Source organism: Chinchilla lanigera, unplaced genomic scaffold (genome assembly GCF_000276665.1).
Source record: "Chinchilla lanigera isolate Chin_1 unplaced genomic scaffold, ChiLan1.0 scaffold00040, whole genome shotgun sequence".
Lineage (NCBI taxonomy): Eukaryota > Metazoa > Chordata > Mammalia > Rodentia > Chinchillidae > Chinchilla > Chinchilla lanigera.
In genome coordinates, this window is record NW_004955441.1 from 6,854,291 (window position 1) to 6,870,763 (window position 16,473).

Here is a 16,473-nt window from a genome sequence, read left to right on the forward strand (position 1 = left end):
TGTTATATTTTGAATGTGTCACTACCGTAACTTACCAGGGTTAGAGGGATGTTGAACTGGCTTCCGACTGCAAGTTAGGCCAACCATATTGCTGCAGTTCTTACAAAACTGGTGAAAATTAAGAATATGAACCTATCTAAACAATCTACTTTCATAGCCAGTTAATCAATGCTGCACAAAAAGCCAGGAAAATGAAGTTTTTCTAACTGCCTATAATAATTAGGTCCCAAATACTGGGATCATCTTTAAAAAACATTGATGCCTGGCTATCACTCTCAAGATATTCTGATCCGATTGGAGGTGTGTGACTTGAGGTATCAGAAGTTTTCATCAGTGCTGCTAGCCAATAATTTCGTCTAATGCACACCCTAATCATTCCTCTATCTTTATCTCATGATCTCAAACAAAGAAATGAATTATATTTGCCATATTTAACTTTCAATAAAGGGTGTTCATCAGGGTAAGGCCACGTAATCAAAAGTTCTTTGAAAGGAAGAGATCCACAGCTGTCTAAAATTCTTCTGTAAGGAAATGAGGCCTTTACTGTTCAACTACTACAAGAGAGGGATTTAAAATTAAAAAGTGTGAGAGAGTAACCAGGCATGGTGGTGTACACTTATGATGCTGGCACTCCAGGAGTCTGAGGCAGGAAGATGACAAGGTCAAGCCCTGGCTGGGCAACTTAGTGAGGCTCTGTCTCAAAAAAAAAAAAAAATGCTCAGTGCAAAGGCCCTGGACTCAATCATCAGTATGGGGGGTGGGTGTGTGGGGTGGATATTAAGGGAAATTCACTGACAACAAATATTTATCACATTACAATCTCTCCCCATTAAAACAGAGAAGGAGGGAGAGATGGGAGAGCAGATGAGCACCAGCTATTGGAAAGGAAAGATGGGTGGGTGAGGGAAAGAGGTAACAGAGAACTGGGGAGGAAGCGGGGGACAGAGGGCCTCACAGTGCTGTCAAGGCAGGTGATGTTTTCCTTCCACAACAGTTGCAGTCAGGTTTAATGTGTTACAAAGAACCCTGGCTTCAGCACCTACTGTCTCTAGGCTTTTGTGAATACAACTGTGATTATTTTTTTTGGTAGAAAAAAACCTTAGTTCCTTACAAATGCCCACCTGATCAATATCTCACTGGCAAACTGTTTCCCAGACAATTCCCCTGTTAGCCAAATACTCTGACGAACAGCCCTTGTCAGGGACCTGTAAAGATGGCTTTCTAAAGTGGCCACTGTCTATTGCATAGCAAAACATTTTATATGAAAGTTTCAAACTGTAATCAAATTTCTGCTCATTATTTGGAGATAATGTTTGCTAAGGGAAGTAGTTATGAAGAAGGGAAGCAACTTGGCAATATTAAAACAAATAAATTACAGAGAAGAATTACTTTCAAATATGCTCACAAATAATTTGGAAGTAGCTGTTTACTTACACTTTGCATCTTAACTGTAAACCCTTTAAAAATGGATGGAAGTTACTGGGTACCGCCAGTGTTCTGACTGGCCCCAGAAGGCTCAGCAGTTGCGGGGGGCAGAGAGAAATGAATGCATCACTGGGTGCCAACCTCCGCTGAAGGCTGAGCGGGCTGTCAGCAGGCAGGCCTCGTGAGGGGAAGCAGGCCGCTGCAAGTGTAACCGAGGGCCGCCTCGTCTCCAGCCTCCGCTCTCACTGCCTGCTCTGCGGCCTCCACAAAGTGAGCAGCTTTCCTCCGCCACCCTCTTCTGCCACGATGTGCGCCTCACCTCAGGCCCAGGAATAATGAAACCCCCTGGCCATGGACAGAAACCTCCAAAGCCATAAGCCAAAACAAATCTTCCCTTGTTTAAATTCTCTCTCTCAGATATTCTACCAAAGTGATGCAAAGGAGACTAAAACAACTGGTGTAGCAATTAGAAGTATGTATCAGGAAACAAACGATACTTAAAATAGTCTATAATGCAGCTTTTAAAATCACCTTTTCTGTTACCCTGAGATGTGCCTATACATGTAGTTTACAAAATATGGTCCCTGTAGCAACATCACCATTATCATCTGAGAATTTACAGAAACGCAAATTCTCAGGTCCCACAACATGTTTTAACAAGTTTCCCCACGTTTCTAGTGCAAGCTCAAAACTGAGAATCAAGGGGCTGGCGAGATAGCTCAGCGGCACAATTGCCTGTCTGGCAAATGCAAGGTCCTGAGTTTGATTCCCGGTACCAAAAAAAAAAAAAAAAAAAAAAAGGAAAGACTCGCATGTGTCAGGTATCTCCATCATCATTTTATCTATATTCCTATTAAGTGATGGAATGTCATTAAAAAAGGTAAAATTACCTGATGATTTTTGGGGATGCAGGGTAAGTTATGGAATATACACATTTCTAAGTGTATGACATTTAAAATTAAACACAGCTGTACCTTGGTTCATGACCTGTAATTAGGTCCATGATTCTGAAGAAAATGGCCATGTTCAAGTTTGTGCAGAAAAGATGGCTGTGGTTGTGCTCACCACCCAATGCAGTTCGCAAACGAAAAATTGTGCCAGATACTTCTGTTTGTGAATCACACTGTTTACAAACAAAAGCGTTTGTGAACTGAGGTACCACTGTATTTGAAAATTCTGAAGGTTATGAGTTTTCTAAGTGTTTACTGTTTGCTTTAAATCTTCTAATGTTAATGTGTGTTAATACATGTTTCATAAAGATTCACTTTCATATTAATAAACAGCAAAGAATTGGGTGCATAGAAAATCTTCTAAAAACGAATCTGAACATCTACATGACAGCATGAGCTCCAACACTGAGTTATACCTCCAGGCTACCAATGTGACTTTAGTGGTTACCTACACCTACTATCCTGTGAGACAAACTGATACTTAAAATATTGTCTTATGTCATACGTATCTCAAAAATCAGAAAATGACCCATGTATATCCCTCATTTTATAGTGATGTTGCAAGCTCATTTATTATTCTATACCAAATCTGAGCTCTTGAGGATCAGTCTTCCCATATTCATTTCTATACTAAAAAAGTGAGTTAGTCGTGGTAGTGCACGCTGTAATCCTAGCACTCTGACAGGCCAAGGCAGGAGGATCACAAGTTTGAGCCCAGCCTGGGCAAAATGAGCAGGACCTTGTCTAACAAACAAACAAACAAAAAAGGCAGCAGCCTGGGAAAGTAGTTCAATACAAAGGCCTTGAGTTCAGTCCCCAGTACTACACAAAGCAAAAAAGTGTATGTGTTCAACATATATATGCTTTGTTTTGCTAAACTGTTTTATACGTGTCAAGAGAATTAGCTTCTTTAAAGCAAGTCATTCTTTCTTCCAGCTTCATGCCGTTCTCACTTAGTGAGAAGTGCAGTAAATGTATTTACTGTAAACGTCGCAAACCTGATTCTGTAAACCACGAGGAGGTAGAGTTTGGATTGACAGTTTCAAACCGAACCACTTGGTTGAAGTCTCGCCCTCTGCTGACGCCGACGCAGACCAGCGGGTACTCCTGCTCAGGAACGACCAGCATCTCGAACACGCGGAGCGGACATGGGATGGGGAAATCTATGTGCTACACGAAAGAAACCAGAGCACGGTAAATAAAGGTAAACGCAAGCCAAATAATTCTGTGAGAACAGTATTACAAGTTTCCACTCTTATAAGGTATAACAAACAGCTTTCTACTATAAAGACTGCTTATTGTCATGGCAGCTCAGGATACCTAGAAATATCTAAATTATGAAGTATCTTTCTAAAATTGGAGGTTTACTATTGTAAATACTGTTTAGCAAGTTTTAAAGTAGTATCTTAGGGTATTAGGGAACTTCCGACTCTCTTTTCAGCGATGGGAAATGAAGCCCAGGAACTGAGTGGCCGGCCGGGGGCAGCAGGCCAGCGCAGTCTCCTGTCTCCCAGCTCGACGCTTCCTCAGGTACACCCCTCCGCTCTCCTCACCCACTGAGCACACGGGGGCAGAGATGAGAGTCGGTAATGAGAACAGAATGTAACTGACAAGTGTGGGCAGGCAAAGCCCAAGTAAGAAAAATTGAGCCTCCTATCTCAAGTGATTTTATTCAACTAACTTATACTACCAACTTTAATTTTATATGATTTCAAAGTAATTTTTTATTGCTACAAAAAGAATTCACATCTTGTAGGTTTGGAAAAACAGAAAACACTAACTTTATTAGCAGTCAAGGAATAAAACCACAGTGAGATACTACATGTACACCAGAACACCAGTAGTTAAGACTAATGACAAAAACTAACATCAGAGAGGAATAAATAACTGGTCATGCATGGATGGTGGGTATATAAGTTGGAATAAATAACTGGTCATGCATGGATGGTGGGTATATAAGTTGGAATAAATAACTGGTCATGCATGGATGGTGGGTATATAAGTTGGTATAATCACACCGGTTAAGTACATTATCTTACAATGCTGAGATGTGCACTCCCTACACCTGGACAGTAATACTCCTAGGTATACATTCTAGGTGACGTGGGTACACATGCCCAGGAGAGACAGCAAAATGTTCATGGCAGCACTGCTCAGGATAATAAAAACTGAGTAAACCAAAGGCCCATTAATAGAATCGATAAAATTACGAGGTACTCAGTGCCATATACAGAGGAAAATTGCACATAATAATATTCTAATACGATACAATGGAAAATTACAGAACAGCGAGGGCGAACAAACTATAGCTATATCCAGCAACTACATAAACATAATGTTGCAGGAAAGGAGCCAGATGTGAATGAATATATCTTTTGGGTTCTACTTTCAGAGTTTTGAAAAATCAGGTGATTCTGAAAATCAGATGCTTAGGGATACATGCACATATAGGAACACAATCCAAATAAAACAACAAAAAACCCCCAAGGACTTTCTACCTCAAGGGAAGTGTCACAGGCAATTCTGAGGAGGTTCTTCACAGCAAAGGCCAATTTAAAAAAAATCTTTTCTTTTGAACAATTTATTCCTATTTCATCATGTATATCTAAATTGTACAAATAAAATTTAAAAAACCTACAAGGCATGGTGGTGCAAGCCTGTAATCTCAGCTACTAGGGAGGATGCAACTTTGTGTGGCCCCGTAGCAAAGAAAAAGGGCTGGGGATGTAGCTCAGTGGAATAGCACTTGCCAAGCATGCGTAAGACCAGGGGTTCAGTCCCCGGTACTGCGAAAAATAAAATAAATTACAATACAAAGATATGTATTAGAATGAACTAATGAAGTATATATAACGTATAAGACCTTTTCTTTTTGGTGGTGGTGGGGGTGATACTAGGAATTGAACCCAGGGCCTGCATACTGAGCTTCAACCCCAGCCCTTTCAATTTTGAGAAAAGGGCTCACTAAGTTGCCCAGGCTGGCCTCAAATGTGTGATCCTCCAGCACCTGGCTTTTACTTTATATTTTTTGTTGCTCTTATACATATATTTTATCTTCACTGTATTTTTGAAATGGTTACTGCTAGTACTTAACACAGCTACTGAATATGACTTATTTATTATTTGGCAATTCATAAATCCTAAGGAAAACAGGAAGGATTGAAAGTGCTGGAAGATACAACATGGTCCTCGTGGCTGGAACACAGCGCTCCATGTGCCCCTGCTCTTCCTGCAGTTCCTCCTTCCCCCAGCTGCCAGGGCGCCTCCTCCCATGGGCACAGACGTTCGTTCACCAGCACTTTCCAAACCAGCTCTCTAGGAGCTCTGCCATTACCTTAGCACCTGCTTTGGACTTTGTCATGTTTTAATAAGGTAAAACAATTTGAAGAATTCTTTTTGAAATGTGGAAAAAGTGATAAAGCAGAAATACAATAATGCTTTTGTTTCTTTACTTTTTTCCTCAGCATATTAAAAAGCCAACAGAGTTTGAATACTTCGAGTACTATTTGGTTTCCAATAATAACTATGCAGTATATAAATCATTAACAAAAGATTTCTGTCTCATGACTTTAAAACTCGGTGTTCTTGGTGATGGAGAACAGTTCCCACACCTTACTCATTTCTCTCTGGTAAACAGCACTGTGCTTAGCGTGCATTAAGAACATCACGTATGCTGAGAAGGTCTTTAACTTTTCAACTTTTTATGACAAAAGATAGACTCATTAAACAAAAACTGCCAGAAATATCACCAAGAAGAATGTGGAAAGCATAAGAATGTTTTAAAATTTTTTTTATTTTGATGAGAATAAAAAAGATACAGCATTTCAAAACAAAATGATAGGAAATTAACAATGGTTGTTACACTGTATATTGTTACCTTCAATGTAGCTGTTCAGATTACCAGATATAGACATGCAAAATTGATTGAATTAGGCATTAACTGTTTCTTTCAATGAACCAACAGATATTAGTAGTATAATTATCTTAGCTATCTCATGTATATATAAATTTTTTTCCTTTCCTTCTTTTTCTTTCTTTTCTCCTTTCCCCCATCCCAGTTAGTTACAGTATAGAGAAATCATAAATACTAACTGAAATAATGCAGATATAGAAACAAAATATGCTTATGGAAGCATATGAAACAGAAATAGTAATAAAATCAACACAGAAAGGGAAGCTAAGCCTAAGGGAGCTTCAGGCAGAGTAGGAGAGCCTTGCAGGAGACCTGACGGCGGAATGGTACTGCAAGTCCACTAGCTCACAATGCCAGCAACAGGCCTCACTGGCAGAGCCAGGCCAAACTCCCTGGTACTTTCCATCTGAAAAGAGGCCATGGATAGGTCATTTTTAAGCTTTCTATGTTTTCAAACTACATACTCTGCTTCCTGTATACTCTTGATATCTAAAATTCCTGTGAGAAAAGACCTTTTATTATGCATGAGGATGAATGGTTTAACATATCAGATAGCAAATAAAATTCATGGTAAGGTTTAATCAGTCTACCAGCATATGTGAGTATCTATACAATGAAATTATTTTTCATTGCAATAGAGTTAGAAGTGAAAGGAACTGGAAGGACTTCTTTAAAATAGACTGAGAAAGAAAAGGAAGGGAGAGAGGACAGGATGAGACTGCAGAAACAGTCGCACACTCCAGCGAAGATCCAGCTTCCTTTTGTCGAAAAGCAAGTTTTGCCACCCATGGGTTGTATTCCATAGCTCTACTGTAGAAAATTTATGAGGCTCTCTCCTCCTCAGCTTTTGGTTTACACCATTTTTTTTTAGTGAATTTATTTGTGGAATTAATATCTCAATACATTTTAAATTCTTGAAATTACTTTTTCATCTCTTTAGTTCCAGTTAAGTTTGAGGTTAATGTTGATGTGAAAACTAAAAATGGATTTCTTAGTCGTCCACAGGATTTTAAGTTACAGGAATGCAAAACTTTAAATAGCCTAGTTCAATACAGAATTTAGAAAGAATCCCACTCCAATTATATTCTGATTCCAATTTTTATCAAGGGACAAATGCTCAGGAAATAAGACTACTTAATCCATATATAATAGCAAAGAAAGTAACTTTTAGAAACTCATTTCATATTTCCTTGGTGTAAATGAGACTGCATATATTTTAAGTTAGTTTTTCCCCAAAATATAAGGTATAGCTGAGTAATATTATACATTTTAAACAGTTCATTAATCAAAGATTCTAGAGAAACCGAAAAGCCCAAACCCAAATATACTCAGGGAAGACCTGCACAGACATATAGGTGGGTACAGTAACCAAAGTAAGTAACTTCCCTTGCACTATGGTTACCCTTTATCCACCTAGGGCAAACACTAACCTGTCGGTTGTCTTCTGCTGTGATGGACTGGGCCAGACCAGACTATATTCAAAACATTTCACTGATGTGTTAGCATCCCATTTTTGACACGAGGCTATGTATGCAAGACATTCGCCTTTCAGCTCCCCACTGCCTTACCCTAAGTTATATCTCTAGTCTCTTTCAAAACTTTCATCAGGCCAAATGAGTGCATTATAGTGAGGCAGATTTTCCAATACTCTGCCACATAAACCAAAATCATCAAATTGGCTTGAGAATTAACTGGAAAAAAAAGTGTTTTCTTTTGAAGAACAGAAAAGTTGACAATTAGGTTTTCACACAAAGAATGTCAGCAGCTGAATTTCATGCTTACCTTAATCAACATAAATTTCTGCATGGGTTCAACCCATTCTAATAGAACAATGCTAGTCTGAAGTGCTCCGCATAGGTATTTATGGCCTGTGTAAGGATTTCTCACTGTCAAGGCAAAAAAGTAAACATGAGTTCTATTATGCTTAAAATAATAGTTGCATGCTTTAAAAAATAAGAAAAACCAAAAGCTGGCTGCCAGTTCTAATTTAATTAGATAATATGGCACAAAAAAGAAATACTTTTCGGCTAACAGCATGAAATGCCCTCATGACTTACAGGATTTTGTCCGCACGCACACATGAAACTGCTAGCTGTTATAGGGTTACGGGTTAGCAGGGAAGTTAGCTGAGGTGGCAACATATGGTCAGAGTAAATTTGAAGATAAGTTATCAAACTGATAGAATGCACACATTCCAGTGGCTCACAGACTGCTTCTGATAGTAACGTTCTAAGACAATAATATTTTGAACATTTTTCTTATCTCTTCCCTTTTAATAAAACTCTTATGGTTGCTAAAAACATGGCACACATTCATCGGAATCTTATCATCCAAATTTACAAGTAATAAAACTGAGTTGTCTCAGATTTTGGGATTTTCTTTACTTAAAACATGAAGTAATTATATTTGAGATAAAGATTTTAAGAAGTATGAAAAGGGCAAAAGCAGTGTAACCCTTAAGCTTCACATTAGGTTTGAAAACAGGAAATTAAGTTGTAAGAAAAACCTGCTCCATTTCACATGTAGAATCAAGTCCGTCTGGCGAAGGTTTCAACGGAGATTCAAACCATCATTTCACCTTCCTTTGTCCCTGCCAGCTGCTTTGCTTATTTCCCACTGGCAAGGCCTTATCCTTCTGCCAGTCTGGTTTCAAGGTCTTGGGCATCTCTCTCTCTTACTTGCTCTTCCTACTATTACTGCGTGGCTCGGGACCTTCTTCCTCATTGTACAGTGAATAAAGCCTATGTTCACGTAAGGCCTCTTGTACTTTCTCCAATTGATCTATGCACACTCATCCACTATCGTTCTCTTTCTTTTCTTTTTTGGGTACTGGGAACTGAACTCATGACCTCACGCTTGCCAGGCAGGAACTGTGCCACTGAGTTATATCCCCAACCCTATTATCCAGTTAAACTGCAATAGTCTGCATTTATTATGTAAGCTTTATGGTTTTGTTTTTTGTTTTTCGCCTCCACATATTTGTATTACTTTATCTCCAGCCATTCGTAAGGAAGTTAAATTCTTTTGAGGTCCAGCCTAAATACCAACTTTTTAGTAGCCTAACAGGAGGCAATCAAGATACACAGTAGATGTTTAAATTTTAAAAATACTTACTACAGTAAAAGACGTACTGCCATTAATCGCCCTCAGAATACTCCACCTTGTTTCAAACATACGTTGTCCATTTTCGCCAGAAGTTCTGAAAGTTCCCTTTCGTGTTTTTACAAAGTACGATAAAAAATATGGTGAATGCTGCCGCTGAGTTGTGTCCAGCTTAAGCAAGGCTGTAAAAACATCCTCATCAACCTTATTCAGCAGATCTGGCACTTGTAACATCTGGCTCTCCCCAAAGTCAGAATGATTATGACAGATGTTTGGATGGATTCAGGAAATTGAGGCAGCCGTGATAACACAACTAAAGATATGAAAGGACACTTCCAGAGCTGCTTCAGAAAGTGGCAAGGATAATGGGATAAGTATGTTTGAAGTGAGGAAGAGTATTACGAAGAGGAGTAACAGCAATGTGTCCTTTTTTGTTTTTTGTTTGCAGTACTGAGGATCGAACTCAGGACTTTGCGCTTGCCAGGCAGGCGCCTCTGCCACTGAGATGTGTCTCTTTTTGCAATAATTTTTTTAATAGAAAGATGAGTTTATTTATAATGTAACCAAGCTGGGGAGGGCAGCTGGTCTGTCCGCCCTTGGAACTCACAGACTCACTCCAATTTACCCCCAGGGTAAACAAGCCAGGAAGCGCCCATGTGCAGACGGGGCCAAGCCTTGGCTCGCAGTACCGACTGCTCCTTGTCTCAGGCCTGACGGTGGCTTTTAATACTTTTTTAAAAAAATTAAATATTTACCACATTTTTATGTCACACTGCGTATCTTTACAGTTCTCTCCACATTATACCTGCTGGTGGTGATTTACGTCTTAAGTGACGGATAATACTAGTAACAAGGGAAGAGAACCATTTTCTGTTTTTGCTACAAGTCAACAGAAAAACTAGTTGTTATGAGGGTGGGTAAAGCATTTATTCTGGAGGTACGTGAGTAGGGAGACTACAACTTTCACACCACAAGCACAGGGCATAATAGTACATGCTGAATGAATGAATGGTGTCTCACAAGTCATCACCGGGCTGACAAGTCCCCTTGGAGAACACAATGTAATAAACTGAGTAACAAAACCCACTTCACTTTCTTCATTTATCCAATCAACAAATTATTTACTAAACATCTATTATGGGCAAGGTGCTATCTCAGGTTTAGTTTATATAGGGCTGTAAAGGCCAAGAAATTTATTTTACTAAGGGGTAAAAATACTCCTGGAAGAATGCCTTGGGGAAGGACCGTTTTGCAGTATAGTTAAACACGAGGCTCAAGGGGTTTTCTTAGGTGCTCTGCAAAACAGCACAGCTATGTGTACCGGACAGTTTACTTACCAACACAACACTTCTGACACCACTTGGTTTCAGGGATTTTTGCTGATACAGCAAATTTCCTAAATGTAAATGAAAACGAGTATGTAACATCCGCAGGCAAACTGGGAATATAACAAAGGGGCTCACACAGATCAGTGGAGAAGATGAGTATGAAGTTGGTGTGCTAATAAGTGCTGAAAGAATATAATGGTTCCCTTTCTCATATTCCTCAATCAATTCTAAGTGAATTAAGTATTTAAATATTTTACTATCACGTATTTGTAAGACAGAATACGACCTTATTTATTTGAAAAGTGCAAAAAGAAACTGTACAGAAAAATACATAGAAGTTTGAATTATTCGTTCATGATGTACCTAGCACCTCAAATTAAAGGTAGCATTCAATTTGCAGATGAGTAACTTGGGTTACAGAGTACTGCTGCAAAGGTGAAGATGAGCCACAACCAGGAAAAGGTATTTTTAGTTGTATAAACTTAAGCCACATACAAATGTGTCTCACTATAATATTAAGAACTCCTTTTACTTAAGACATTTTTGTTTCGTTATTCAGGAACAGCGAGATTCAGATTTTTGGCAACGGTGCTTTAGGGGTTCTGCAAAAATCTGATTCAAATTTAATAACTAAAAATCCATACTGAATTATCTTTTAAAATCACAATTTAAAATCATATACACTCGAATATCTTTTACAGTGAAAGTTAATTTAATGGAGACTGTTAGTGCATCAAATTTTGCAAACCTCAAATTAAACTTCTCCAATTCTGTGCACATCTTTAAACCTCTTTTACATGTGAACATGTGCCAAGCATTAGATGTCAGCACATCACATTGGTATGTTTAAAAAATCAAGCATCATACAATTTTACATCAAACTGTACAACATATGTGTGATGCATAACACAACTCCAAGCGAGCCTGGGAGAGTCTTTTCAGTGGGTATTCTTATCACCATATAACTGAGTAACAACTAAGCAGATTTAACATTGTGGTATTGTAATTTTTACCTTCACTATGTTTTACATATTGACTTTGTAGTTATAAAAACTTATAATAATCACATTGAATCCTTACTATGTCTTATACTTTTTATATTTAATTCCTCCAACAATACTATGAGGACGGTCATAGTATAGAAATCTAAAGCTTTGATCTCTGCTCAAGGTCTTATAGTTAGTGATTTAGAGAGAAAAAAACACCGTTCCAGTATTAGTCTATTTAATGTCAACGTTTAGTGACTGAAAACTGTTACTTTTTGTTTACGCTTTTGGGTCAATTTAAATAAAGAGAGTACTTTGAGTTTGCACAAAGTAGGCTGTTACTCATTTGCAAGCACTTGTCTATGTGAGTTAAAATTGTCTTGATATTGTGATACATAACCAGGAACTACCAGAGGCTAAGGCTCTGAAGGACTCCGCAGCATCTAGAATATCCTAATGTTACATTTCTGGTTAAAACACCTCATTGTTAATTATTCCACTTAACTAACTTTATATTAGGAAAAATTTTACACTTTTAAAACTAGATTTATAATTATATGCTATGTCCTTTTCATATACTTTGAAGTTTAATTATATTCATGTCCTTTTCATATACTTTGAAGTTTTATAACTTAATACAAGATTTCCCACTTTCACCAAATTGCTTTGAAACAAAATGCCTTTCAGAATTAAAATCTAAATAAAGTCCCTGTCAGATTTTCATTGGCAATAAGTTTAATGTTCTTGATCCACACATGTAAACTTGACCCCTGGCTTCCAAAGTTAACTTAGGTTTTAAGTTACTGAACTGGTTAAAACCCAGGAGGACTATTAGGGTCTGTAAGATTATAAGGAAGAATACCACTTGGATAAGAAAAATCAGTTATTAAGTATGGCTAACTATTAATGAAATCATTCAAAATACAGCTGTGGGCAGCATATTGAAATGTTATAAAAATATAATGTTCTATGGTAACCTATGGTTTGCTTTAATTTTAATCATTGTTTTATAAAAGGCAATAAAATTTATTTTCTCAGCACCCAATCAATGGGAATCCTAAGTTAACCAACTTCTTGATGTATTTGATGTCGAATATTTTAAGTGCACTTACAGGCACAGTTCAATTTATAGTGCATGATAAGGATGACAACTGTTTTCTTATTGACAGCCCACTAGGTGCCAGAGACCTTGGTAGGTACTTGATATACGTAATTTATCATTTTGAAAACAACTCTGCAAGATGAAAATACCAGCTCTATTTTACAGATGAATTTAATCAGAGGGTGTATAATTTATCCAGGCTTTAAATTCAAGTTTACCTTGATTTTAAAACTTTACGCTTTATGACAAAGGAATGATAATATCTACATGAGCACCTGTCTTCAGAATGACCACCATGAAGCTGTCTTCAGAGCAAAAACACAGCGCTCAAGAAAGCTTAACATGTGTTCATTTTGTGGTAGAAGAAATGGTACTAATATACATCTACAATATTATCTTGCTAAGAGGGTTTTCAGATTTCATGCTAATTATAAGAGAATTATGAGTTGACTTTAGAGGACTTCATTAGAAGATAATGAAGCTTAAGAAAACGGCAAGGATATATTTGTGGTCGTAACTAACACTAAAGATTGTTTCTGTAACAAAATCTGAATAAGCTGGAGGCAAAACACCCTTAGAGGTAAAAACTTTACTATATGGAAACTCCTTACAGGAAGAGGCACTGAATTACAGAATTCAATTCTGCCTCATCTATACATGAGGACAACTCAAGCATATGTGGAATATTCAGTAAAATTTGGAAGAATTAAACACAGCAAAGTAAAAAGGCCTCTAAAGCAGGGTACACGCCTGTGATCCCAGCACTCAGAAGGTGAGACAAGAGACTGCTGTGAGTTCAAGGCCAGTGTGGGCTACATAGTGAGTTCAAAGCCAGCCTGCACATAGCAAGATTCTGTCTTGAAAACAAAAAGCGAGGGGGGAGAAAAGGCCTCTAAAACATAGCATGTATGTATCACTTGAGTAGCCAAAACTGCACTTTTTTTTTTTTTTTTGGTTTTTCGGTTTTTCTCCGGTACCGGGAACCGAACTCACGACCTTGCGCTTGCCAGGCAGGCGCTTTTGCCGCTTAGCTAAATCCCCAGCCCACACTTTTTTAAAATTAAAAAACTCATGTGATTAAAAAAAAAAAATGAAAGTTTGCCTGCCTCCTTGAGGGCATTTATGCATATCTTACATATACTTGAAAGCTTGGTGGTTAGATTTTGTGCTCACAAGAATTTTGGATCATCAAGTTAGAACGTTAGGTGGAGAGGTTCTATATGTAGGCAGATTAATAGCAGCACGAATGGCAGCTGGGAGAAACACAAAGGCAGATCAACTCTATAGGAAGAAACAACTCCCTGGTCCAGCTGTGGGGCTGGTTACAGGGGCTATTCATTTAACTCCAAACACAGATTTTATAGTGCAATGTAATAAATCAAGTTCATAATCACAACTCTGGGTAACCATGAAATTACCCAATTAAATGATATAGTCTATTTTAAGAAGACAATAAAAGGATAAAATACAATTTTAAATGTTTTTCATCAAAAAGGTTAATTAATTTTTACAAAGATTTTTGCAGAGCTGGGCAAATCAGCTACACTGTAAATATATTTAAGAACATATACTTAAGGTACTTGGAAGATAAGGTTTTATATAATTTGCTTTACAACTAATCTTACAAAAAGAATGGCTATATTACAAAGTTTCTGTAAAACACAATTTATTCCAGACTTAGAGAACTTTTAGTTAATGAATGAGACCCAATTTATATAAACACATGGAAGGGCATAGTATAATGAAAAATTCCTGAAAGTACAGAGGCTAAATTTCTCAACCTCTAATTGTCTCCAGAAACAAAAATATATATTCAATAAATCATTTTGATTTTTAGGTTTAGAAACTACACTTTGAAAAATGCATTTTATACAAGTTAACACAAATATGTCAAAAGGGAAGACATTATATGTGATGTAAAATTACAGAGAAAATTAGTTGTAATTTTGCAGGAAAGACAAAATTAAAAATTCAGAAAGAAAATGTTTAATGTAATTGGAAAGTACAAAGTAGAACAATTTTACAAGAGTATGATAAATTCTTCTTAAAATACATTACTTAAGATTTTTTCATTATACATGATTTCTAAAAACCCAAACTGAGTACTCTTTCATTTTCTCTATCATCATATTTATTTAAAATAAATTATTAACTGTCTCTAAGGATGAAAACATAATGAACTGTACAATTACCTTGGCAGTATTCTATCAGGTAGTTTGTGTGCTGGGATAGCAACAGGTAACTTTTGCATTTGTCTGGCATAATCAAACAGCCCTGGTAGATTATGGGAATACAGCTGAGAAGCTTTACCTGCACAGAAAATAAATGCAACATCAGAGCTAATAATAAGCAGTAACAATCATAAGATACATGAAAACTAAAACTTACCAGATATTGATAGCAAGCAATTATTCATTACATATAGCCATGTACACCTTCGAGGGAATAGCTGATGAAAAAAATGTACAAAGTTTACAAAGGATAATACATAACAATGCAAATTTGCACCTATTAACCATGTAAACTGTGATTATTCATTGGTCAGTTCTTTAAAAAAGTAACATTTTTAAAAACAAGATGATACACACACAATTTTTAGGAAAGAAAAAAAATTACCGATACGATTTCAGTCTAAACATGGTATTATTGTAACTATGAAGGGAATGAAAACATTTTCCAATATCTACTCCTTTTTGTTAGTTCTGTGGTTGAATAATTATGAATCTCTTGTGTGCACGCTTTAAAATGTACTTGCCTAGGCAGATGCACGTGCATGTAAGATACAGACTCATAAATGATACACACTACACACAGGAGTGACTGAAAAATACACTGAATGTTTAAAAAATATTACAATAAAAGACATCGCCATTAATACCACTCAAAATACTACCTATCACTTCAAACACACTTATCCCATCAATCTTGCCACTTTCTGAAGCAGATCTGAAGCTATCTTTTGTGTCTTTAGATGCGCTGCTGGGGTTGAGGTCCTCAGTTGATCCAAATGTTTACCTTTCATGGTCATTTTGACTTCGGGAAGAGCCAGAAATCATATAGTACCAGGCTGAGTGAATAAGGTGGATGAGAATATACTCTACTTCCCATTGGATGGAGCCTGGCAGCAGCATTCACTGTCTTTTTTTATTACCCCCCATATAAAGATTCTCATGCAAAGGAAGACTTCCATAACTGCTTCAGACAGTGGCAAAAATGATGGGCTAAGTGTGCTGGAAGTAAGGGGGAGTAGTTTGAGAGAAATTACATGCAGTGTATTCTTTACTGTAATAAATTTTTAAATTTAGAAGTTACTGTATATTTTGGTCCTCCTTATATATGGAATTTATTACTAAAATTGACTATGTAAGAACTGAGACATCACTCTGGAAGTCAGAAAATGGTTAGAATTCAGAGCAAGGAAAAGGGAGTACATCCACATACTTTAAGGAAGGAAGTACCCTAATGAAGCTTTCTCATTATAAGTACCAGTGGTGTGAAAAGGAGTGCCTGGGCCAGCAACACCAGCACCGGCGGGGTGTGTGTTAGAAACGCCAGTTCTCAGGCCGTGCCCCAGGCCTCCTGACACACAGGTTCTAAACGTGGGCCCCACAACCTACGTTTCCACCAGGCTTCCTGTTGTTTCTGCTGCATACTGAAGCTGATACCC

At 37.4% G+C, this 16,473-nt stretch overlaps 1 protein-coding gene across 4 annotated transcripts in view; it reads right to left on the reverse strand.

The window, feature by feature from the left end:
- Positions 1-16,473, reverse strand: part of Map4k3 (mitogen-activated protein kinase kinase kinase kinase 3) — a 113,378-nt gene that overhangs the window by 11,225 nt on the left and 85,680 nt on the right. For all 4 annotated transcript variants that reach the window (XR_001235318.1, XR_001235319.1, XM_005390901.2 and 1 more), the window contains 5 exons: positions 15,195-15,255; positions 14,999-15,116; positions 10,728-10,786; positions 8,071-8,174; positions 3,374-3,545 (listed from right to left, as the gene is read on the reverse strand). Coding sequence is in view for 2 of the 4 variants with exons in the window: in XM_005390901.2 (XP_005390958.1) it covers positions 3,374-3,545; positions 8,071-8,174; positions 10,728-10,786; positions 14,999-15,116; positions 15,195-15,255 (514 nt within the window). In the remaining 2 variants the exon portion in view is untranslated. The remainder of the gene's footprint in view (positions 1-3,373; positions 3,546-8,070; positions 8,175-10,727; positions 10,787-14,998; positions 15,117-15,194; positions 15,256-16,473) is intronic.